At 41.9% G+C, this 25,670-nt stretch overlaps 2 protein-coding genes across 2 annotated transcripts; one reads left to right on the top strand and one right to left on the bottom strand.

Moving 5' to 3' along the window:
* Window positions 1-2,253: 2,253 nt before the first annotated feature.
* Window positions 2,254-5,650, bottom strand: LOC125489099. The gene is made up of 3 exons (XM_048623730.1): window positions 5,364-5,650; window positions 4,471-5,279; window positions 2,254-3,960 (listed from the first exon to the last, which is right to left on the bottom strand). Exons 1-3 carry the CDS (start codon window positions 5,509-5,511, stop codon window positions 2,254-2,256), a joined length of 2,664 nt encoding a protein of 887 aa, XP_048479687.1. The 5' UTR covers window positions 5,512-5,650.
* A 7,085-nt stretch (window positions 5,651-12,735) lies between these two features.
* LOC119693661 (protein-tyrosine sulfotransferase) lies at window positions 12,736-21,299 on the top strand. The gene is made up of 3 exons (XM_048623354.1): window positions 12,736-12,888; window positions 20,472-20,744; window positions 21,049-21,299. Exons 1-3 carry the CDS (start codon window positions 12,793-12,795, stop codon window positions 21,250-21,252), a joined length of 573 nt encoding a protein of 190 aa, XP_048479311.1. The 5' UTR covers window positions 12,736-12,792; the 3' UTR covers window positions 21,253-21,299.
* The last annotated feature ends 4,371 nt before the right edge of the window (window positions 21,300-25,670 follow it).

The raw sequence follows: 25,670 nt of genomic DNA, 5'->3' as shown, positions 1-25,670 counted from the left end.
AGACCATGAACAGGCAAACGCAGCGTGGGACGCCCTCTTGCCCGCTGGACTGACGACCTTAGGCGGGTGGCGGGTAGTGGTTGGATGAGGAAGGCCGAGGACCGAGTGTTGTGGCGCTCCTTGGGAGAGGCCTATGTCCAGCAGTGGATGATTATTGGCTGATGATGATTATTGAAAATGAAAAATGGTTTATTTAACCAAAAAAATATTTGTTTATTTATTTATTCTATTCTCACACACGACCATCCGACCCCAAGCTAGGCAGAACCTGTGTTATGGGTGTCGGACAGCTGATATAATACCACTACACAGATACATGTATATATATTAAATAATACATAAACAAAATGTCAAATAGGTCAGAATAAAATAGAATGGCTCCACGTAAGCCACGGGAACAGTTTTAGGGGCGCAGTCCCAAGGAACAGCGAGAACTCCTGGCTCCTGTCCTGATAAATTTATTTAATTGATGATGATTTAAGAACGTTTTATGGGTATTTTCAATACAAACATAAGAACACAATTTTATTGACAAAAAATTAAACAAAGAGAAAAATAATATAAAATTGTTATATCATTATCAGGATGATCTCAATAAACTTACTAACTACTGCAGAATGAACAGGTTGGATATCAATGTCTCTAAATGTTTCTCTATATCTTTTGGACGTAAATGCAGTATGCTTTCAAGTACATATATAATTAATAATCAGACTATTTCCAACTGTAACGAGATAAGGGATTTGGGCGTTATTATGGACTCCAAATTGCTTTTTAATAACCACATAGATAAAATAGTAAAAAAAGCATATAAATTACTAGGATTTCTTAAATGCTCCTGTAAAAATTTAAATTTCATTAAGTCTATTAAATTTATTTAATGCTCTCTTGTTCGAAGCAACTTGGAATACGCGTCGCAGGTGTGGAAGCCACGTTATGGCGTTATTTTTAAAATTGAGTCTATTCAGAAAAAGTTTGTTAGATACCTGTGTAACAAATTTAGAATTACTAGCTATGAGTATCACTGCAATCAATTTCATCTTCTTCCTCTTGAAATCAGGCGTCAAGCAGCAGATATATAACTTTCCTCACGAGAATAGCTCAGAATAATGTTGATTGTCCTGAATTACTTAAAAAAAAACAAATCCCACACAGGATAGTATACTTGAAAATATTGTAATATGTAGCAAAACATAAATGTTTTTTAATTTTTCATATAAATTTGTGGGAATTTACCATTTCTTTTGTTTATTTTATTGTAAATAAATTATGACTTGTTGTAATAGGGGTTAAATATAATTATTGTTTCAGGATCTGTTTTATAATAACATCATCTGCTTAACCCCCCTGTAAGTTACTTGATTGTAAAATCATTTTATTTCTGAATTTGATTTTAAAATATTATGAGATACAAAGTGTCCCATGTCCTCCACTGGACTCTGCGTCCCTGGCACGCAGGCCACTGCACCCTACACCAGCTTTCACTTATATTTGTGTTATCTAGATATGTGTGTACAACATAAGAATTACGTCTATACTTACATGAATATTTCATTTACATGTAAGCCATGTCTGGGTTTTATAGTTATTTGAAATCATAACTGTAGTTAAAAACTATTGATAACATTCAAAAACATTCCTAACACATTATGATGTTTGCTGAGTGTAATGTACAATGTACTTACATGTATAATTAATTCTAGTTAAGTAGGCTGAGTGAGTAGTTGCATAATGCGGAAAAACCTATCATACAACTAAGAATTATATTTTTTAACTTTTCTGTTGAATAAAATGGATCTCCAATGTTCCGACCCGTGTTCACCTGTTGTAGTTATAGTTATAGAAAAGGGGAGGGCAACCAGTGCCCATTCGCCACTGCGACCTAAAAGATCTATTGTGACTCCCCTTGCCGAGTCAAATCTCACTCTCCAGGCCCAGGTCTTTTATAAACCTGATGATTTTACCGGGAGGGAGAGACCTGACATCTATGGGGGCTAATTTGTAGCCGCCCAAGATTCTGTTTCTCTTGTGAATGATGGCCTCACATTCACAGAGAATATGCATGGGCGTTTCGTCCTCTTCATTGCAGAATCTACAAATTGGAGTGTCGGACAGACCCATTTTATGTAGGTGACTGTTCAACCTACAGTGACCTGATAAGGTTCTTGTCAAAACCCTTATCTGGTTGCGTGTGAGCTCCAAAACTCGACGCGTAAATTTCATGATGTTGCCCTGGTACATTATTCCAAGCTTCTAAGCTTTGGTTATGTGCCCAGTCCTTGATCTCGCGACGACTGGTGCATTTTGGTAGCCCGATGATGGGCTCGGGGCCCAACGGTAGGCTTTCTGCTCCCAGACGTGCGAGCTCATCTGCTTCCTCATTGCCATTGATGCCACAATGCCCGGGCCCCATCGCAGGGTCACTCTGTTGTTAGCGCCAATTTTGTTCAGGATGAGGATGCACTCCATTATAAGTTTGGAGTTAACTTCTGCAGAAGTCAATGCTTTAAGAGCAGCTTGGCTGTCTGACAGAATAAATATATTCCTCCGAGTGAAGGCTCTGTCCAGGTTTTCGTATGCACATCCAATGATGGCATATATCTCGGCTTGGAATACGGAGGCAAACCTTCCCAGGCTCGCATATTTGCGTGCTCTTGGCCTTTCTCCGTAAATGCCTGAACCTGCCAGGCCTTCCTTTTTGGATCCATCGGTGTACCACACGATGTCTCCCGACCGGAAAGTTTGAAGGGCCTTATCATCATTCCACTTCTCCCTTTCTGGTATCTCAACTGAAAAGAGCCTTGAAAAACAGTACTCCGTTTCCATAGCGTCGGAAGGCATCGCCATGGCATGGGTACTGAGAAGCTCTCGGTGGAGCGAGCTGAACACAGCCGAGTGCCATCGGTTCCTGCCTCCTTCAGCAGCCCGTAGCATAGCTGATCGAGCCTCTTTCTGCACATGTATGTGTAAAGGGCTAAGATTCAGCATGGCTTCCATCGCTGCTGTCGGAGTGGACCTTATAGCTCCAGTGGCCATCAGACACGCTAACCTTTGAAGACTACTTAATGCAGCTTGACAGGTTTTTTGTTGGGTTTTCCTGTGCCATACTACGCAGCCGTATGTTACCATAGGTCTCACTACGGCTTCGTATAGCCAAAGAGTTAACTTCGGCTTTAGGCCCCATTTTTTCCCAACTAGTCTACAGCACGATCCCATAGCGCATTTAGCTTTCTGGGCTATGTACTGCAGATGTTGATTCCAAGTCAGCTTCTGATCTAGGATTACACCAAGATATTTGGCTTCTTTGGAGAAGTTTACCGTTTCCCCAAAGAAATCAGGTGGTCTCAGACCATCTAGGATCCTTCTTCGGGTGAACGGTACAATTATGGTTTTGCTGGCATTTACAGAGAGTTCATACTCCCTGCACCAGCGCTCTACCATCTTTAGGGCTCTTTGCATCAGATCTGAAATCGTGCTGGCGCTTTTGCCTACGATGGTTATAACGAGATCATCAGCGTAGCCCTGAGTGTCGAAGCGAGCTTCATTGAGCTCGCAGAGCAGGGTGTCTACAACAATGGACCACTCCAGGGGCGATAGTACGCCGCCTTGGGGACATCCTCTTGTTATTTTAACCTCAATGCTCTTGTCCAGGAGTGTTGTTTTAACAGTCCTGTTGGTTAACATCGATTCTACCCACGCTAGTGTTGTGTTATCGATGTTTTTGTCCCTCATACATTTGAGAATGACATTCGTCGAGGTGTTATCAAAAGCGCCCTCTACATCTAGAAAAGCACAGAGGGCAATTTCTTTGTCCTCTAGTGCTTTCTCAATCCTATCAGTAAGTTCAATAAGGGCAGTTTCCGTAGATTTGCCCTTTTGATAGGCGTGCTGCTTCACATGCAGTGGGTTTTGTGTGAGGTAGCCCGTTCTAATGTGAAGATTGATCACCTTTTCCATAGCCTTGAGCATGAAGGAGGTGAGACTTATGGGTCTATAGGACTTAGGTAGGGACTTGTCCCTATTTCCCGTTTTGGGGATAAAGGTCACCCTCACCCTAGTCCATAGGTGTGGCATGTATCCCCAGGCATAAGAAGCTCTGAAGATTTTTACCACAATTGGAAGGATAATATCACATGCTTCTTGTAGTAGTGCTGGAAATATATTATCCTCTCCCCCGGTTTTAAAGGGCATGAAGCTTTTGATTGCCCATCTAACACGGTTAGGAGTGAAGACCTGTGAGGCTTTTCTCCAGTCCTCATTACTTGGCCTAATTTAGGTAGGCTGCTGCCCTGCATGTGCATCACTGTGCCCATCCAGCGATCCAGGAAAGTGGGTCTGTGCAAGCAGCCTTAGAGTCTCCTCTGGGGATTCAGTAAAGGTCCCATCTGGTCTTTTAAGCAGTCCCAGATTAGCGGAAGGCGATTTAGACAAAATCTTTTTGATTTTCGCAACATGAGGGGCACTTTTTACCTCTTCACAGAAGCGCCTCCAAGATTGCCTTTTCGCCTTCCGGAGCTCGCGATTAAATTCAGTGAGGGCTTTCCTATACAAATCCCATTGCTTCGTGATTTTAGCCCTGTTGAATTCTTTCCGAGCTGTTTTTCTTAGATGCTCCAGGTTAGAGTTCCACCAGGGGACCTTAGTGTTAGAGCATCTAGTTTTTAGAGGGCAACTGTTCTCGTAGGCATCTAACATGCACCTTCCGAGCTCCTCTACTGTTGATTCGAGTTGCTGTGTGGATTTGACGGAGCCTCTCATAACCCCTAGGTTTTCCGAAACTTGGTGTCGATAAACGTCCCAGTCTGTAGCCTTCGGGTTTCTGAAGGTCTCCACTTGGCTCTTCCCTATGAGAGCAATGTCGAATCGTATGTGTCTGTGATCAGACATGGATGCCTCTTTCGAGACATGCCAGTTGCAAGCACGTCTTTCAAGTAGACCTGTGCAGATTGTTACATCTAGAACCTCCTGACGCGCGCGTGTGACGAAAGTTGGTGTGTTGCCATCATTGAGTGTTAATAGGTTGTTAGTCAGGAGGAAGTCGAACAAGATCTCACCTCTCTTTTTGGTATCCGTACTGCCCCAGGCTGTGTGATGGGAATTGCAATCGGCCCCTATCACAAGCTGGGCATTTTGGTCCTCACAGTACTCCACCAGTGGAGCGAGGGCAATCGACGGATCTGTGTGCTCCCCGGGCAGGTAGGCCGAGCTAACAATGAGCTTCATGCCCTCACAGCCGGGCAGCATTACATGTGCCGCTACTAGGTCATCAGTGCAGAATCCTGGAATCGGCAGAAATTTCATATTCTTTTTAAAGACTATGCAAGCTCTGGGTCTATTGCCACAAGTATTGTATAAAACGTTACCTGCAGCGGTCAGTCCCAGTACCGTGTTTCCATGGATCCACGGTTCTTGTAACAAAGCCATGTCCAGTCCATCCTCTTGGAGGACCTTGCACGCAATGGCACTGGATGCCTTCGCGTGTTGGAGGTTGGCTTGTAAGATTTTCAACATGGTGGTAGGAAGGGAGGGGATAGGATTTAGGATTTGGAGATTAAGGAGGGTAGGTTGAAGGGATTAGGTTTAGGGACTTGGTGGGTTAAGGTGGGTTGTTGAGGGGATTACGGGAGGCCTTCTTGCTGGAGTGCTCCTTTGCCAGAGGGGGCAGCTGCGTGGGCCGCCTCACTCCAGCTGCAGCTCCAGCAGCTCTCCCACGTGGCGCCGGTGCCTTGCGGGCCCCCGGGCGCGCGGGCTTGCCGCCCCGTGGCGCAGCACCCCGGGCCGGCGGCGCGCGTGACGGCCCCGGCCGGTGAGGACTTATACCACTCGGCCCCGCAACTGGCTCTACCGCCGCGCTCGACCCCCCTCGGCTCTCTGCTTCCACCGGCCCATCAGGCCTAGCTTGGCAGTGAGCCGCCGGGAGAGTGGTTTGCGCGGTGGGTTGCTCCACGGCGGCTGCGCCCTTCGGGACTCTGACCCTGAAGACAGCCCCAGCCGTTCCACAGTTGGGGCGGAACTTCACAGCCTTGAGTACTTCGTAGGAGGCTTTGGAGACAGAGAAGGTCAAGTGTTGACCATTCTTCTCGAGCCTCCTACCAAGCACTCGCCATGTGCTGCAGTCGAGGCCTTCGTTCTGCTTTCGCAGCAGATCTAGGAGGACCTTCGGTTCCGCAAGGGACTTGAAGAAGGCCGTCGCTATCACGGGCCTGGGTAGGGCTTGCCCTTCAACTGTCTTCAGGGCTGCCCCCACCCAGGGCCGAAGTCTGCCGCTACAACCGCAGAGCCAATCCCGACTGGCCTGGTTAAGACACGTGACGATAATGAGACCGTCAGCGTAGGACACTCCCCCGAAGACGGGTGCTGTCCCTGGCGCAAAATCAGTCACGTAGAGCTCTCTCTCGATGGCAGCGTTAAAGAGCGCTACGTCCTCAATACTGAGGGCCCTTCGCTCATCGCGCACTCCCACCTTGAGAGAGCTGGCGGCGGCACTATAGGTGGGGCGGTCCTCCGGGGTCCCATCACACCTAGGTTGCTTCCGCGGTGGATTTGGCGGCGTTTGCTCCTACGACCTAGTCCTTTTACTGGCCTGGGTAGGAGTAGCTTCAACCTCCAACTCACTCTCAGTCTCCGCAAGCGGCCTTAGGCAGAGGGCTTTAGCTTCTTCGATGCTTTTGCCCTTTGCCAGCCACATGCGGAGCCTTCTCCTGGCGGCACCTGAGCGAGCCGGTCTTCGGGTAGACACCTGCTCTCTCTGGTTGTCACCAGCCCCTTCAGGGGCGATTTGGTCAGCGGGATTTTCCGGTACCCCAGTGACCAAAGGAGGGACGTTTGGGTCGTCCCCGTCAGTAGCTAACTTAGCTACGTCCAAAATCAAATCTTCCATTGACATGAAGATCCCACGAGTAGCTAGGGAAATAGAGGTCCACCCATACAGAGCCCCGCATGCACAGGTAAGGCGGGAGACGACTGCACCCGGCTTCCGCCTGGTGCCCGGTGCCCTCCGTTTGCGACTAAGCTCCCCCTTAGCCACGCATCCTTCGGCACGGTAGGATCACACCTTGGATTGGGGATTTTTGGAGTCGAGGTTTACTCCTCCAGGATAGCAAGGGATGAAGGAATGTGATAGAGTAGGATTGGATTGGATAGGGGCGGAAGGTTAATGCCACTTATACCGGTCAGATATAAGTGACATCTTCCCTTGTCCGGGGTGCGCTGTGCCAGAGTTCAACTGGCTATCCGCAACCTGCCAACCCGCCCGGTCGCATGGGAAGAGTGCGACAGTCCCGTAGAAGAAGCGATGCAGCATTCCTTTAAGGAGCTGCCGCAGGGCCCAACCACAGGGCTCCGGGACCGGCACCTGTTGTAACTACAAAGTCTAATCACCAACAATACAGCAATTAATATAAACAATTTAATAATGGCAAACAAGTACACATAGGAAGAGAAATGAGTTTATGGCGCTCGCTTCCCGGCGGCCGCATGCCGCGGGGTGTCGTCACCGCGACACCGCGTGTACCGCCGTCCATTATATTAATACTTTCCCTTTTTATGGTTTTTAACATTGTATACTTACATATTATGTTTTTAAACTAATTGTTAAACTCCCAAAGAAGGGTGACCTAAGTGACTGCAGAAACTGGCGAGGGATCACATTACTGCCTATAGTGTCCAAGATACTGAATGCCATCATCCTCTACAGAATCCAAAACCGGGTAGATGAACATCTTAGGAGTGAACAGGCAGGATTCCGCAGGGGAAGAAATTGCACGGACCAAATCAACACACTCCGCATAATTCTGGAAGCATCAACAGAGTGGCAAAAGGCCCTTTTCCTGACATTTGTGGATTTTGAGAAGGCCTTTGATAGGGTACACCAGTCAGCAATATGGGATACGCTGAAATATTTTCACGTTCCGAATAAAATGCGAAACCTTATTAAGGAAGCCTACAATGGCTACACTTGCCAAGTAATCCACGAAGGGAAGCTGAGCGAACCAATAAGCCCCAATATTGGCGTCAAGCAGGGCTGCATGTTATCCCCACTACTCTTCATCATGATTACCGAAGTAATTTTGGATATGATGGAGCAGAATGGCAAAGGAGGTTTGGATTGGTCCGATGGAACATCTCTGGAGTATCTCGCTTTTGCGGACGATCTTTGTCTTTTCTCCGAAAATAGCGCTGATATGCAAAGGAAACTCAATGACCTCGTCCATTTGGGTAACCGAGTGGGCATGCATGTCAACAGAGAAAAGACAAAGTCAATGCGAGTAATGACTGCGGACCGTACTCCATTTAAAATCAACAGCCAATCAATTGAAGATGTTGACACCTTCACCAACCTGGGAAGCAAAAACACACCAAATGGTGGAACTGACGAGGATATCGGCAACCGCATCAACAAAGCCCGTGGAGCTTTTGCCATGTTAAGCCCAGTGTGGAGGTCTTCCGCATTCCGTCTCCAAACCAAGATCCGCCTGTTCAACGCGTGCGTAAAGACCGTTCTCCTCTACGGTTGCGAAACTTGGAAGAAAACGGTCCAAACCACGAACAAGCTACAGGTTTTCGTAAACAGATGCTTACGCAATATCCTAGGGATCCGTTGGTTTGACTTTGTCTCCAACGAGGAACTTTGGCGCAGAACACATCAAAAACCTGTAGCAGAAACCGTAAAAGAACGCAAATGGAGATGGATAGGACACGTTCTAAGGCGTACTGAAGACGTCCCAAAGGAAGCGCTGACATGGCACCCCGAGGGCGGTAAACGAAGACTCGGCAGACCGCGAGAGACATGGCAGCGCTCTGTGAAAAAGGAAATGGGCCAGGCGGGGATGTCTTGGGCGGATGTCTCTGAGCTGGCCCAAGATCGTAAAGAATGGCGGCGCTTCACTTCGGCCCTTTGCTCCCCAGCGGAGATTGGGAATAAGTAAGTAAGTAAGTATATTATGTTTTAACGTTTCGTAAATATTTTAGATATGTGTACATCCAATGCCCATCTTGTTATAAGTAATTTTGAGGCTCTTCCACGACGCCATCACGCTCTGTGCAAGCGGCGGCGGCGGCGGCACGCGCAAGTCACAGTCTTGATCATGTTCTTAGATTTGTATGAAGCTATCGACGACGATGATATATTTGTACGCCCGTACCGCCCGCTGGCGTCGTGGACGCGGCCTAATGTCTAGTTTGCTGTATGTTGTACGTGTAGTATCCGTGCAGGTAGCGAGGCGGGGCGGCGGGGCGGCATGGTGCGCGGGGGGCGGGCGCGCGCGCTGCTGCGGGCGGGCGCGCTGCTGGCTGCGGGCGCGCTGCTGGCTGTGGGCGCGGCGCTGCTGGCGCTGGGCTGGCGGCTGGGCGGCGCGGCGGCGTGGCGCACGCGCGGGCAGGCGGTGCCGGGCCGGCAGCTGCCGCTGGTGTTCATCGGCGGCGTGCCGCGCTCGGGCACCACGCTCATGCGCGCCATGCTGGACGCGCACCCGGACGTGCGCTGCGGGCAGGAGACGCGCGTGGTGCCGCGCGTGCTGCAGATGCAGCAGCACTGGGCGCGCTCGGCGTGGGAGCGCACGCGGCTGGAGCAGGCGGGCGTGGACAAGGAGGTGCTGGACAACGCCGTGGCCGCCTTCTGTCTGGAGGTGCCAGGTACGACAAGAGATGAGCAACTGAGAGTTGTACACCAGAACATTCAGGGGCTTTCTCGCAAACTTCTAATGTTAGAATTATTTTTAGAACAATACGACGTAGACATAATTTGTATTACTGAACATCACCTAAAAAATGATGACATGAATTTTAATGTAAAAAATTACAATGTTATTAGCTCATTTAATAGGAAATCGTTAGACAAAGGAGGATCATTAATATTTGTAAAGAACAATTTAAAATGTAAGGAAAGGAAAGATATTGTAAAATTATCAGTCGAAAGAATAGCTGAACTAGCCTGTGTTGAGATGGACAAGTATATAATTGTAAGCGTGTACAGGCCCCCATCTACTGACTATAAAGTATTTGAGAAAGTGATGGAGGATAGTCTTACCATCTTATCTAGGAGCTCAAAACAAGTGGTCGTGGCGGGAGATTTTAATATTGATTTATTAGTTGAGACTTCTATGAAATGTTCTATAGTTAACTTGTTTAAGTCATTTAATTTAAGTAATGTTTTCCTGGAACCAACCAGAATTACTCCCACCTCAGCGACTTGTATTGATAATATTTACTGTAATTGTGATTTTACTAATAATTCTGTAATCAATTGTTTACCATCCGACCACAGTGGGCAAATTATTACGTTTCCTTGTACTTTTGAACGTAAGTCAGCCACTTTCAAGTTCAGACCAGTAACATCATACAGAATTGATAAGTTTAAATCTCGATTGAACAGTAAACTTGACTACTGTAGAAGCTCTGAAAGAAATCCCAATGATGCCTTTAAGGAAATATTTCAAGGTTTGTCTCGAGAATTTGAAAACGTGTTCACTAAGAAAGAAGTAGATGTTAATTGTAAACTAAGTCTTAATGACTGGGCAACATCGGGAATTTATAAGAGCAGACGTAAATTATATGATCTCTATGAACAGCGTACATTTACTCATGACGATAACTTTAGAGATTATGTAAAGAAATATACAAAGATATTCAAAGCCGTTTGCCACCAAGCTAAATCAGATTATATAAATAGAAAGATTAAAAACTCTAATAACAAGATTAAAACCGTATGGAATATCATTAATACTGAAACCGGGAAGAATAAACCACGTGATTTAAATTTTGAACTTAAAATTAATGATAAAATTGTTTCATCTAGTGAAGAAGTGGCTTCCGTCTTTGAAGATTTTTTCCGTAGTATACCGATAGCTACAACTGAGAACCTTGATTCATCTTGCGCTGAAGCTGAACGTTTGCTAAGAGGGAATGCACCGCCTTGCGATCTCGACTTTCAATTTCATGGTATAAATACACAGACTATAATTAGCACTTATAAAGAATTAAATTTAAAAATGACAGAAGATTTATGGGGCATGTCCGTTTAAGTTATTAGTCATGTTATTGATATCCTAGCACCCCACTTGGCTAATCTTTTTAACAGATGCATTGAGGTCAGTGTATTCCCCGATTTGATGAAACTTAGTAAACTAATACCGCTTTTTAAATCTGGTGAGAAAAATTATCCCAATAATTTTAGGCCTGTATCAGTTTTGCCAGTACTGAGTAAAATATTTGAAAAAATTATGCTGCATCAAATGCTTTCGCACTTTAGTACTCACGGCCTTCTCCATAACCAACAGTTCGGTTTCACCAAAGGTCGATCTACAACTGACGCTGGTGTCGCGTTGGTCAAACACATATTTAGTGCTTGGGAGGAACGTCTTGATGCTGTGGGTGTATTTTGCGATCTATCGAAAGCATTTGATTGTGTGGATCATGCCACTCTACTTATGAAACTTAAATATTATGGGCTAACTGGCAAAGCTCTTACATTATTGGAATCATACTTGAGCAACAGAACTCAACTAGTTGACATAAATGGAGTGCGTTCGGCTGGCTGTCCTGTCAGTATGGGTGTTCCCCAAGGCTCGATTTTAGGACCATTCTTGTTTCTTGTATATGTTAACGATTTACCGTTTTTGGTAGATAAATTATGTGAGATAGTACTGTTTGCTGATGATACTTCACTTATATTTAAGTTGAAGCGACAAGAAGTCAATTTTGACAATGCAAACAGTACTCTTTCCATAGTTGCTAATTGGTTCACTGTAAATAATTTAGCTCTTAACTCCAAGAAAACAAAATGTATTAAATTCACTTTGCCTAATGTAAGACAAGTAGAGACATATTTGACATTGAATAACGATAAGCTAGAGTTAGTAAATGAAACGGTATTCCTGGGTATTACAATTGACTCAAAGTTGCAATGGGGACCCCATATTGAGAGGATAGCCGGTAGATTGAGTTCTGCAGCTTATGCGGTTAGAACCATTAGACAGTTAACAGATGTAGATACAGCCAGGCTTGTGTATTTTAGTTATTTTCATAGTGTTATGTCTTACGGAATTCTATTGTAGGGACGATCGGCTGACATTAATCAAATCTTTGTTCTGCAAAAACGAGCAATTCGAGCCATATATGTATTAGGGTCTAGAATTTCATTAAGAGATACGTTTAAGGAAATAGGTATACTAACTGTTCCATGCCAATATATCTATGAAAATATTATGTATGTTCGTAAAAACTTAAATTCATTTAGTAAAGTAGGAGCCACTCACGGTATTGAGACCAGAAACAAAAATAGGTTGCTTTTCCCCACACTCAGACTTTCGAAAACAAACACATCATTCATGGGGAACTGTATACGTTTTTATAATAAATTATCAAATGAAGCAATAAACCTTACTGAGCAAAAATTTAAGAATTATGTTAAAGCTACATTATGTAGTAAAGCTTACTATAGTATAAATGATTATTTAAACGACAAAAATGCGTGGTCTTGTCCACCTCAGCTAAGGCTATTGAAAAAATGAAATGGATATAGGTACTTAAGTAAAATTGTAGGTACTAGATATAAGTAAAAATTGTAATAGATTATAAGGAAAAAGTTGAAAAGATGCTCGAGGAGTTTCTTTCGCCATTTCTTTCCTTCTCAATGACGGGGCCTTTGTGAAATGGTGGTAGATGACTATCGACAAATAATTGTAAAATTTTACGTCGATTAAACCATTTGAATTTGAAATTTTTGAATTTGTGATCGTGCGCCACGGCGAGGCGGCGCCGCGGCTCTGCAACAAGGACCCGCTGGTGCTCGAGATGGGCTCGTACGTGCTGGAGCTGTTCCCCAACGCCAAGTTCATCTTCATGGTGCGCGACGGCCGCGCCACTGTGCACTCCATCATCTCGCGCAAGGTGAGTGTGCACGCGCCCTGAAGGGCTAGCACGGGGCGCAATTAAGACGTGACAAAAGTTCTCCGTCGGTCTTGAGGCTGCGCGATGTGAGTGAGCGAGAGGCAAAACTTTTGTCTAGCCTTTCTGCAGGCGGCTCGCTGCGAGCGAAACAACCTCATAGACTGTCTCATGGAGGATATAATTAACAGCAATTAATTCTACCGATAGTATGGCCTTGTACTGTGGGAGTTAAAGTTGTAAAGAAAATGAATGCTATAGTAATAACTATGGCATATTTTGTAAAAAAAAACGTTCAATAAGCACGGTAATTCTTGTAATCCTAGATCAGTGTACCTATATATCGGTATGTACCTTGTCACACTCACAAACTGCTTATTCAAACATTTACGGTTTGTTATATGCTACTTATGCAGCTGACCGTATATTTAAATATTCATATAAGTGTATCAAATAAATTAAAATAAATAATCTTTGTAGGTAAAATACAACTAGTTACAGGAATAGAATAGAATACAATATTTATTCAGAAAATACTTAATGCTAAATGTTATTTACAATAATAGGTCAACTTCTTAATGCTAAAGGTAGTTTAAAATGCTGATCTGAACTAGGAAATAACAGAGTTTTTCCTGTATTTCAGATGGAAAAGCTCTAAATTAAACAATTTTAGAATCTAAATTAAATAATCTTAGAACAGAAAATATTAAGTAATCTTACTTTCTAAATGTTTTATGTTAGATTTATTATAAACAAGGCAATTTATGTTAGGTGTAGGTAATTATATAGGTTAAAAGTATTGTTTAGTTATACATTAATAATAATAAGTGAAATTAAACGGTAACAAATCTCACTTGACAATAGTTAATAAGTTCTCTGTATCTTCGTAGGACATCTCTTGTAGAGATTTCTGGAGAACGTTCTTACACTTGGTGTAAGTTAACGGGTAAAGGACCAATTTAGCATTTAACCTATTGTAAAGGATTGGTCCCAAGAACAAGTAAAACCTAGATGTTAACAGTGGCGGATTTACCTATAGGCCAAAAAGGCCAGTGCCTAGGGCGGCAGATTCAGAGGGGCGGCAAATTTGGAAAATAGTTTTTTTTTTTACAGTTTTTTATAATTGGTTAATAATTAGGTATACGTGTACACAATCCATGTATAAATTACGATTATAAAATACGAAAACGATTAATAAACACTATGTAATATTTCGATAAAACCAGATTCTGGATGATTACATATCTATCTTTGCTTCTGAAAAAACTGAATTTGGAGCATACTATTATTTATCCTAACTTGGATATAGCACTTCGCATAGCACACCGCTGCACCGGTGACAATTGTTCAGGTGAGAGAAGCTTTTCTTGCTTAAAACGGGTTAAAAACAACCTACGATCTACTTTAACTTAAGATAAGCTTAATAATGCTTTATTTATTTTGTGCATAGAGTCAGAAATTATGAAAAATATTTCATACGAAAATATCGTTAATTGATGATTTTGCAAATTAAAAATCTCGAAAGAAAATAATGTAAAACTTATTTGATTTCATTGTCTTTTTACCCGACGGCCGAAGCAGGAGGGTAATATTTTTCGATTGTATGTATTTATGTTTGTCTGTTTCTTTGTGGCTTCCTGTAGCCTAAACGGCTTGATAGATTTTGATGTATGAGGTATCGTTTCAAGTGTATTGATTGCCCGATGGTTATAAGCTATGTGACGTCACATTAAAATGTATATAGCACCCTCTAGAGAACATATTAAAATGATGATCGAAAAAATAATATTTTTCCAACTATGCCGTGTGGGGTATCAAGTGAAAGGGCCTGATTATCACTTTACAAAAATACGAATATTGTAGGTATTTAAATGACAACACCAACATTATTTAAATAAAAATAAAATTTGAAAAATAAAAACAACTAAAAAGTTACAAATTTAAAAAATATACTTAATTATAAACAAACAAAAAACCCGACTGCACGCTAAAAAGATGAAAATAAGCCCCAATGTTAATGGAAAGTATCGCAGGCGGGGACCAACTTGATCGCCACATTCGCCACACAAGGTATCTAGCTATCTAAGTAACATTCAGCTAAATGGTGAACCCTCTGTTGGTCCCCGCCTGCGATACTTTCCATTAACATTGCTGAGGCTTGTTTTCATCTTTTTAGCGTGCAGTCAGGTTTTTGTTTGTTTATAATTTGTATTGTTTTTAAACTGTGAAGTGCAAGTGCAACAAAAGCAATATTTTCTGACCTCTCATTATTTTGAAGTCATGCTTTTCACCATCGGCATCGTATGATTATTACATGCTGCTGTTTTTAACCCCCGACGCAAAAAGAGGGGTGTTATAAGTTTGACGTGTCTGTCTCTGGCATCATAGCATCCAAACGAATAAACCGATTTCAATAAAGAAATGTATCAAATGTGTACGGGAGAGTGTTCTTAGACAATATGTATGCTGAAAATCGATTGAGCCGTTTAAAAGTTACAGATGTTTTACGCTTTAAAGTCGGGGAGTTTTTTATTTGCCTGTCAAATTAAACTTGTTAGGTCAACATTAAACTCTTCAGTACCTACATAGCGGGTTGCAAAAATAATCTAGTAATTAAATGACAGAAATATCATTAAGTGCACAATCGAACGTAATTTTTAAACTAACGTATAGAATTTCAAAAGTCAGTAGGGGCGGCAAAATTTTAATGGCCTACGGGCGGCAAATTTGTAAATCCGCCACTGGATGTTAACGCATGTTTGGTTGTTTTTATTGTGCAAACTTTATCTACTCTCCTTTTGTTTGTTAATTCTGGGCTGTAGGGAAGTGCCGTGTGCTGTTTTAAAACTGTACTTGAAATAAATAACTGGCGGACTGTTAGTACTTTGCATGATACATATAGAAGTTTCGTCGGATAACGGAAAGGGCGAAATGTTGAGACTTTAAGAACTGCTCTTTGAGCTCTTTCGATCCTCAATAATAAGGTTTTAGCCGAGCCACCCCACGAAGTGATACAGTATGTTAATACTGATTGGCACAGCGCAAAGTAGACTTGTCTGATAATTTTGGAATGTGATATAAAACGAAGCTTTTTAAATACAAATATTAATTTACGAACTCTGCTGCTTAGAGCTTCTATATGTTGCTTGAATGATAGAGTTTCGTCGATGATAATACCCAGATATTTAGTTTTGTTTGTGTTAGTAATTGTAGGACAGGTGCAGGGATAGGGATTTACAATAGTGAGCGTATACGTTTGGAATTTTTAATTGTGATTTGGGTTTTTGTTTTGAAAATTCAATAAAGTTGGTTTTCTCGGCATTAAGTGTAAGGAGGTGATGCTGAAGCCAGCGGTTAACAATATTGAAACCTCTTTGTGCATAATCGTAAACTAGATTTTTGTTTTCCGCGTTAGCAGAAAAAAGTTGAGCAGTGTCATCAGCGTACGACAGAATAATGCCGTTTTCTAGTTTAAGGTTGCAAAGATCGTTTATATATATTAGAAATAAAGTAGGGCCCAGAATACTTCCTTGAGGAACTCCAAAACCGGTATTTTCCTGATCAGAGCTGACGACATTGCCTATCTTCACGCACTGAGTGCGCTCGGTCAGATAATTTTCAAATAGTTTCAGCTGGGTACCTCTTATACCTAACATTTCGAGTTTATGTAATAAAATCGGGATAGATACTGTATCGAAGGCTTTGGAAAGATCTAAGAATATCCCTATTGTCTGATTACCTTTATCCAGATTTTGAGCTAAGTAGTCAGTTAACTCATGTACAGCATCAGCCGCTGATAACTTAGGCCTAAAACCAAATTGTGTTCTAGATAAAAAAGAGTTTTTGTTTAGAAATTGCATTAATCTGTTGTTTATGATTTTTTCTAATATTTTAGACACAGCTGGTAAAAGAGAAATGGGTCGGTAATTCGTCACCTCTGTTTTATCGCCAGATTTATAAATGGGCACAACCACTGCTTTTTTTAAACATTTAGGAAAAACTCCACAGGAAAGACATAGTTGGAAAATATATGTCAGTGGTGGTATTAATATATGTTTGAATTTATTTAAGATTTTATTAGATATATTATCCCAACCAACTGCGCAATCGTCTTTTAAACTCATGATAATTTTTTCTACCTCTTCCATGTCAGTATTTATTAACACAAATGAGTTTAGTAGGGCGTTGTCAGTAGGGAAAGTATTAGAACCAGGTGTTAGTTTTTCAATTTTTTCTGCTAGTCTTTTTCCTATATTGGCAAAGAAGTTGTTTACATTGTTTGCCGATACTACATAGGGTGCTTGGGGGTGTAATAGAGCTGAGGGAGATTCATGTTGTTTTGACAAATAAGTGAAACTTTTAATGTGCTTCCAGATTTTTTTGCTGTTGTTTCCCGCCTTTTCTAATTCACTTTTTTCGTACTCGATTTTAACTTTTTTAAGTATTTTATTACAAAAATTTCGGTACCTTTTGTATGATAGTTGTAAGACAGCGTTATCTGGGTTAGATTTAGCCTTCATAATATGTAGTCTATCCCTATGTCTCATGCATCGTAAAAGCCCCGGAGTGATCCAGGGTTTGATGTTGCAGTTTTTATTGCTCAACTTGATGTGCGAGGTATTTTTTAAAATCGCTTGTTGGATGTTATTTATTAAGTACGACATGCAGGTGTCCGCATCATCATTTTTATAAACTGGGTCAAGATCAATATTGCATTAGGTAAGTCTTCCTCAAGTTTGTTTAGGTTCAGTTTGGAAATTGTATGCGTGCGAATTTGTTTAGGTAAAGTGCGATTTAAGGTTAGTAGGACAGTTCTGTGGTCTGTTATTGTAGAATTTGCAACTAGTGCAAGAGCCGGACGGTTTGATTTTAGCATGATGTGGTCTAAGCAAGAGCCGCTATCATGTGTAGGGAGCATGTGCGCGGGAAGTAGGCCGTGAAAACAGCACAGATTCAGATACATCTGACCAGCATCAGTGCATTTTTCTGGAAGGATGTTTATATTTATGTCTCCTGTTAGAATCACCGTTTTAAATGATGATAGTGTTTTTAGCGTGCTGTCAAGCGATGTAGTAAAATTGTCTGTATTTTTAAACGAGGGAGGCCTATATATTGCGAGTATTGCATACTCAGATCCAATTTTGACAAGAAGTCGGTTACAGTCCTCTATATCAGGTTCCTCAACGGTAACACACAAAGTGTTTTTGGTATATACTACAACACCGTCATTTTGAAAATAATGTGTTTTACTATTGTGAATATTATATCCTGGAATCTGTGGTAAAAACTCATTATGATTAGTAAGCCAACATTCGGTAAAAATTATGATGTCACAGTTAGTATTAAGAACCTGGTACATAATGCTGAAACTATCAAAGTTTTTTGAGATGCTGCGTATATTTTGCGTTAGTATAGAAAAAGGATTCTTATAAGAGGACAAATATCGTTTGCAGATTTCTACATCACATGTCCTAGACTCGGATACAGAGAAATTATCCAGCTCATTATTTAAGTTATTACACATAATATTGGAGTTCAAAATAAAGATACTTAATTAGTGGCGCTCTTAGGCGCCTTCATAATTCATTGAGTCAATATACCTTTTTTGGGCTATAACCTTTGCTGGGCAATCGACGTCACCGGTCTTGTGATCGCACGGCTTTTTGAAGTGGAGGCAGGTTGCATATTTTGGCGGCTCAGTTATTTTGGTGCATTCTTTCAACACGTGGCCTCTCTCCCCGCAGTGGCCGCACGTAGCGACCGTCTCCCGGCACGACTTGGCCGCGTGGCCATACTGCTGGCACTTGTAGCATCTGGTCACGATGGTGAAATCCTTTACGGGACATGACGACCAATTAAGAAAAACTCTACTTTGCCCTATGAGTACGTTCCGTATGAGAGCTGGAACTTCCAAAATAAAATTGCAGGTCTTGGCGTCTTTTTTACCAGATTTGTGGCTCAATTTGATGCTGCTCAGGAAAGACTCAAGTGTAGTGTCCTGGAGTTTGTCGGCGAGGTTTTGGTGGTACAGGTATTTGAAGACGTCTGAGTCCTGCATCTTCACTGGAACTCCGATGATAACAACTCTGGGCTTGCGTTTATGGGGCTCATCAATGGTAAGACCAGAGGTCGTCAACTGCTTGGACTGTTTCAGCTTTTCAATGTCTTCCTTCGAGTTAGTGCTAATTATTACACCACCATTCTTGGTTTTCCTTAGCCCTGTCACGTGAAGCTTCATTTCATTTGGGCATATAATTTTTTGAACAAGTCTCTTCACTTGACAGTTTGTCGCTGGGGTAGATAGCTACTGAACTCGACCTTTTGGGCTGGATAAAAGGGGCCGGTCCTTTTTTCAGAATATCGGCAAAGGTGGTGGTGGAAGGATGAGGTCTGGAGGACTCATTTATGGAGGATTTAAGGTCTTCAATTGTTTTTACCAGGTCACTTTTTTCTTGAGCTACATCTAGAGCGGTTTGGGCTTGAATAGTCTTGTGCCCTAAGGCCTGGTGTAGGACAGCTATTTGCGAGGTCTCACTGCCTACTTTACGGCATAGGTTATGAATTCTAATTTTTTGGTCTGAATTAAGTTTCCCTTCAGTTGCAATAGAACAAATTCCATTTAGGTAGCACTCAATTCTGTTCAAGTAGTCCTGTAGCTGTTGCGTAGGCAGTACTTGGGCAATTACTCGAGGTGGACTCGGCACTGGCGCAGGCGGCTGGGGCGCGGGGGGCTGGGGTGGAGTGGAGCAGCAGGCCGCAGGCGTAGCCGTCGGGCTACGAGGCGTCAGCGCACTCATTTAACTGTCTTATTTGCACTTATATCCGAAACATTATCTTGAATATTATAACTGAATATTTTTAACTCAAATAGCTGACGTGGGTGCCAAGACTGCTAAACTGAAGTGGGACTGGGCGGGGCATGTCTGCCGTATGCAGCCGGAGAGGTGGGCAAAAAATGCCACCAAATGGATACCCAACAACGGCCGCCGGCGCAGAGGCAGACCAAGAAAGAGATGGCGGGACGACTTGGACAATTTTAACACGGAATGGTGTGAGCAGGCCCAAGAAAGGGATACGTGGAATGTTCAGGGAGAGACCTTTGCCCAGCAGTGGGACACTAGAGGTTAAGAAAAAACAAAAAAAAAAAAAATTAACACAGTCTGCTATAAATCTAGGCCACGACTTAATAATCTTTTATTTAATTACTTTATTTGCCATGTACGTCCGTTCACGTTGAAGGCCGAATGGATCTATATGGAATATGCTGGGTTTATGAGTTTTATGACGTCCAATCAGTCGAAACTAGCCGTAACAAGCCGTAACTAAATTCGTATCATACCGAAAAATTTAATGTGGCAAATATTTAAGAAAGTGCATATCGGTATATCGGCGTATCTTATCGGTAATTTTCAATTTAAGTAATGACACTAATGACCAATGGTTGAGTTAACAACAGATAAAAAACTGGCCCTAAGCTTCATCATACTCGGTTAGATCATAACCAGGGATTAGTTGTCGACTTTTGACACATCTGTCAAGAATATAATATGAAGATGACGTATAAATGATGAACTAATCGCTTGCAGGTGAAGATCACCGACTTCGACCTGACGTCGTACCGGCAGTGCCTGAGCAAGTGGAACGCGGCGGCGGCGGTGATGCATCGCGAGTGCCAGGCGCTGGGCGCGCGCTGCCTGGCCGTGCAGTACGAGCGGCTGGTGCTGCGGCCGCGGGAGACGCTGGCGCGCGTGCTGCAGTTCCTGGAGCTGCCGTGGAGCGAGCGCGTGCTGCACCACGAGCGCTACATCGGCCGCCCGCACGGCGTCGCGCTCAGCAACGTGGAGCGCTCCAGCGACCAGGCACGTGCCCCACTATTTGGCCTCCTGTAGTTTTACACATAATATATGTAAATTGCGACTGGTCCAGTCGCACAAACTTCGCGATCTCGTCGTGCCGTGGTGTAACGTGGGTGCACACATCGTCCGCATCTGTCCGGCATCTTACAGCAGTCTCGTCGCGGCTCGACACAAATTATGCCTTCACACTACCGCTACGGAAAAGTCACATCATCAATTTTGTTATTTAATTGATAATTTCTAGAACGAGGTGTTACAATATTTGACACAATGAGCACACGTGGCTAACGCGTGTGTGTTGTTGCAGGTGGTGCGCGCCGTGAACCGCGAGGCGCTGGACAAGTGGGTGGCGCACGTGCCGGCGGACGTGCGCGCCGACATGGCGGAGCTGGCGCCCATGCTGAGCCGGCTGGGCTACGACCCCTGGGCCAACCCGCCGCGCTACGCCGAGCCGGAGGACCCCGCCGCCGCCGCCGCGCCCGCGCCGCCCAACCACCCACTCGATACTTAAATACCTACTAAATAATTATAAAATAAATTATATTACGTTACGTTGGAGTTTGCGTCTTATTTATCTCTCTATTATGTTTATAATGTGAGGTGGTAAAGCAAGGTTTGATGGAGGAAGTATTGTGAGATCATATGGTTTAGAAGTTTAGATATCCAGTGCGCCGCGGCGTGTTTTGAAACTATACAAGGCCAGAACGCAGAGGTTGGGACTGCTCGCGTATATTTTCAAATTAAAATAGCGCCATGATTTACTTGAAAATATACAAGGCCATTACGCACTAATCGCGTATATTTTCAAGTAAGTTGGGCAAAATTATGGCTTGAAAATATACTGCAGCAGTTACCACTGCGTACTAATCGTGTATATTTTCAAGTGCCAAGCGGCAATGCGAGCACTTGAAACTATACGTGATTAGTTACCAGGTAGCCCTTTTGAATTGTTGCTCTCTCTTTCTTTCATGCGAAGTAGTAATAAGTCTATTGCTTTCTAAACATTGTATCATCATTCCGCACTTGGCATTGTTTTCGTAACGTGTTTTTTGTTTACATCGTACAGTTAAAAAGTAAATTGATTTAAATTAAACTGTAGAACTGTTGTTAATAGTAAAAATTATCTCAGAAGAGGGTGTAGATCAATTCATAAAATACAATTACGGTCCATTCAAAACTTGATGAAAAATATGTATGTAACAGGTCTGTAGTTGTAGTATAAGTTTAAGTGTTACATTAAAGAGAAACTCTGTAAAAAAGCTTATTATAAAATTGATGATTACTTAGAGGACGTTAATGCATGGCTGTGATAAGTAGTTAGCTCTGCTCATATTATTATAATAATCATTATTAAGCTTATAAGTACCTATTGTATACCAACTAGTTTTAAGTCTTTTTTTTTTGAAAAGATGGCTCAGGAGTTTCTTGCCTCCGTTCTTCTCCTTAGACAGAAAGAGCCCCCCCTTATCCGAACGGAGAGTAATTTGTAAAAATTGACGTTCATCAGAAAATTTTATATTTGTACGATGAATAAAAAATTTTGACTTTGACTTTGACTTTATAGGGTAATACCTACTCCATCTACACTTACGAGCAATGAATAAGTCCAAGTAGTAAATACTCAACACCAAATGACCACAATTTTTTTAAAACATTTAATTTAGGATTTGATCAAAATTTTCGTTTTTAGTTGGTTACCTATATTTTGATGCGCTGTTAAATTTACTTTAATATATTGCCGACGGCGACGGCGTCATTAAGCTAGTCTTTTACGTTCAGGAGCTATCATCACTGGAACTTTTTCATTGCTCGTGAGTGTAGTAGGTATTACTCTTAATTCATATAAATAATAATATATTAGTATTCTTACTTGCAAGTATTATTGCTATAATTATCAATTTATCAATCAAATTAGAGCCTAGAGAGCCTCAGAGCTTTATTTATTAACATTCTATAGGTCTATGACAGGCAGAACAAGTAAATTGTAGTCATGTACATTTACCGAAATAGTTAAGTAAGTAAATCAAAATCAGCATGTAGGTATAAATTATATGCGACAAGTACGCCAATCAAGCAATGTGCGTAATAGCAATGTATATTTTCAAGAACGATTCAGTAAATCCCAACTTGAAAGTATACGCGATTAGTACGCACAAATCGTGTATATTTTCAAGTAAGATATTATTTTTTTTCACTTGAAAGTATACAGTGCTAGTAGGTATGGTCCCCGTCTGCGATATTTTCCATTAACATTGGGCCTTGTTTTCATATCTTTAGCGTGCAGTCGGGTTTTTTGTTTGTTTATAATTATATTTTTTTATTTGTAACTTTTTAGTTGTTTTTATTTTATGAAATTTTACGTCAGTGTTCGGGGTTTAATTCATGAACAGTTTTTATTTCAAAAATGTTGGTGTTGTTATTTAAATACCTACAATAAGCCCTTTCATTTATTTTCATACCCCACACGGCATAGTTGCAAAAATATTATTTTTTCGATCATCACATTATGTCCTCCAGAGGGCGCTATGTACATTTTAATGTAACGTCACATAGCCTATAACCATCGCGCCGTCAATATGCTTCTAACGATACCTCATACATCAAAATCTATCAAGCCGTTTAGGCTACAGGTGGGAACAAAGAAACAGACAAACATACATACAACATTACCCTCCTCCTTCGGCAGTCGGGTAACAATTAAATAAAGATATAACTCACTACCTAACTTATATACCTTATCTTATGTAACTAAGGAAACTAAGTATTCGTAACAATTTAAATGTGAATAATAATATTTTTATGATGAAATGAATGAAATGAACGAAATGTGCGAAATGAACGAAACGAAATAAACGACATGAACCACATGAACGAAATGAACGAAATGAACGACATCAACGACATGAACAAAATGAACGACATGAACGAAATGAACGAATTTAACAAAATGAATGAAATTACTGAAATGACTGAAATGAATGAGAGGGAGAGGGAGGGGGAGAGGGCGAGGGAGAGGGCGAGGGAAAGGTAGAGGGAGAAGTGTATTTTCGTTTTCGTTTTCGTTTTCGTTTTCGTTTTCGTTTTCGTTTTCGTTTTCGTTTTCGTTTTCGTTTTCGTTTTCGTTTTCGTTTTCGTTTTCGTTTTCGTTTTCGTTTTCGTTTTCGTTTTCGTTTTCGTTTTCGTTTTCGTTTTCGTTTTCGTTTTCGTTTTCGTTTTCGTTTTCGTTTTCGTTTTCGTTTTCGTTTTCGTTTTCGTTTTCGTTTTCGTTTTCGTTTTCGTTTTCGTTTTCGTTTTCGTTTTCGTTTTCGTTTTCGTTTTCGTTTTCGTTTTCGTTTTCGTTTTCGTTTTCGTTTTCGTTTTCGTTTTCGTTTTCGTTTTCGTTTTCGTTTTCGTTTTCGTTTTCGTTTTCGTTTTCGTTTTCGTTTTCGTTTTCGTTTTCGTTTTCGTTTTGGGTTGTGTTAGGTTAGGTTAGGTTAGGTTAGGTTAGGTTGGGTTAGGTTAGGTTAGGTTAGGTTAGGTTAGGTTAGGTTAGGTTAGGTTAGGTTAGGTTAGGTTAGGTTAGGTTAGGTTAGGTTAGGTTAGGTTAGGTTAGGTTAGGTTAGGTTAGGTTAGGTTAGGTTAGGTTAGGTTTTCGTTTTGGGTTGTGTTAGGTTAGGTTAGGTTAGGTTAGGTTGGGTTAGGTTAGGTTAGGTTAGGTTAGGTTAGGTTAGGTTAGGTTAGGTTAGGTTAGGTTTTTTTTTTTTTTTTTTTTTTCGTAGGGAGGGGAAATCCTAATGGACACCTGACAGCCCGTACTGTCAGGTAGTGTCGGACTCTCACCGACTAAAACCCCTCCCTTTCCAGTCACCCCTGACATTATCAGGGACATTGTACACCTAATCTTATAATATTTCAAACTTAACTATACTTATAATCTATCACGGGAGACCGTTATCGGTCAAAATAACTCAGATTCTTTTGTATTTTTTATATTCTTTTTCTATTTTTTATAGTTTTTTTTTTTTTTTTTTTTACGTCCTTTACCTTATTTTTTACTTTTTTATTATATACAATAAGTCTTAACATTATTTAACATGCCTTAATATACTACTTACTTATGCTTATTTCATTTAAATCTTAACTTAGGGCCTTATTTTAATTATGATCTACATTATTTATAATACACTGTTTCTATGCATGTAGTGCATATATAATGATATATACACTCATTTCAAGTTACTTATTCCTTAATATTACTTTATTTGCTATATTTATGCAATAATCAAAAAAGACGCCACGGTTTTCCTTACTTACTACTATCTGGCATACGTTTTCGGCACTTATGTTGCAGTTTAATCTGTGTTCTAAATCATCCCTGTGAGGACCATAGACGGGACACTCGAAAAGAACGTGCGCGACCGTTTCGAACACTTCTGGGTCACATATGCATGACGGATTCTCCTTGCACTTGAATCTGTTCAAGTACTCGGAGAACCCGCCATGCCCCGTTAGGACCTGTGTTAGCGTGCCAGTGATTTGTAGTTTCCGTACGACTCGGTATGCATGTACGGCATCTGGGAAAAACATTTTGGTGACTGACGCGGTGGTACCTGACTTGTATCTGCGGTTCCATTCCTCGAGGGTATCCATGCGGATTTGCCGCTTGACGAATGAAACCGGACATAGGTCAAAGTGGGGTTTGCATTTCAGGGTTTGTGCCGCTTCTTTTGCCAATTTGTCAGCTTGCTCGTTGCCTTCCAGCCCTGCGTGTGCCTTAATCCAGAATAAACTAACTAGTTTATTCTGAGATTTGCAATGACTCAGATTGCTTCTGGTTTCAGCCGCTAGGGGGTGTGGAGCGTTGCTGTTGACAATTGTTTCCAGAGCCGACCTGGAGTCGCTGTATATACCGAAACTCGTCTCCCTCCGATCTCTAATGATCCTTGTTGC

This window comes from Plutella xylostella, chromosome 10 (genome assembly GCF_932276165.1).
Source record: "Plutella xylostella chromosome 10, ilPluXylo3.1, whole genome shotgun sequence".
Taxonomy (NCBI): Eukaryota; Metazoa; Arthropoda; class Insecta; order Lepidoptera; family Plutellidae; genus Plutella; species Plutella xylostella.
This window is presented reverse-complemented; position numbering and strand designations above follow the sequence as displayed.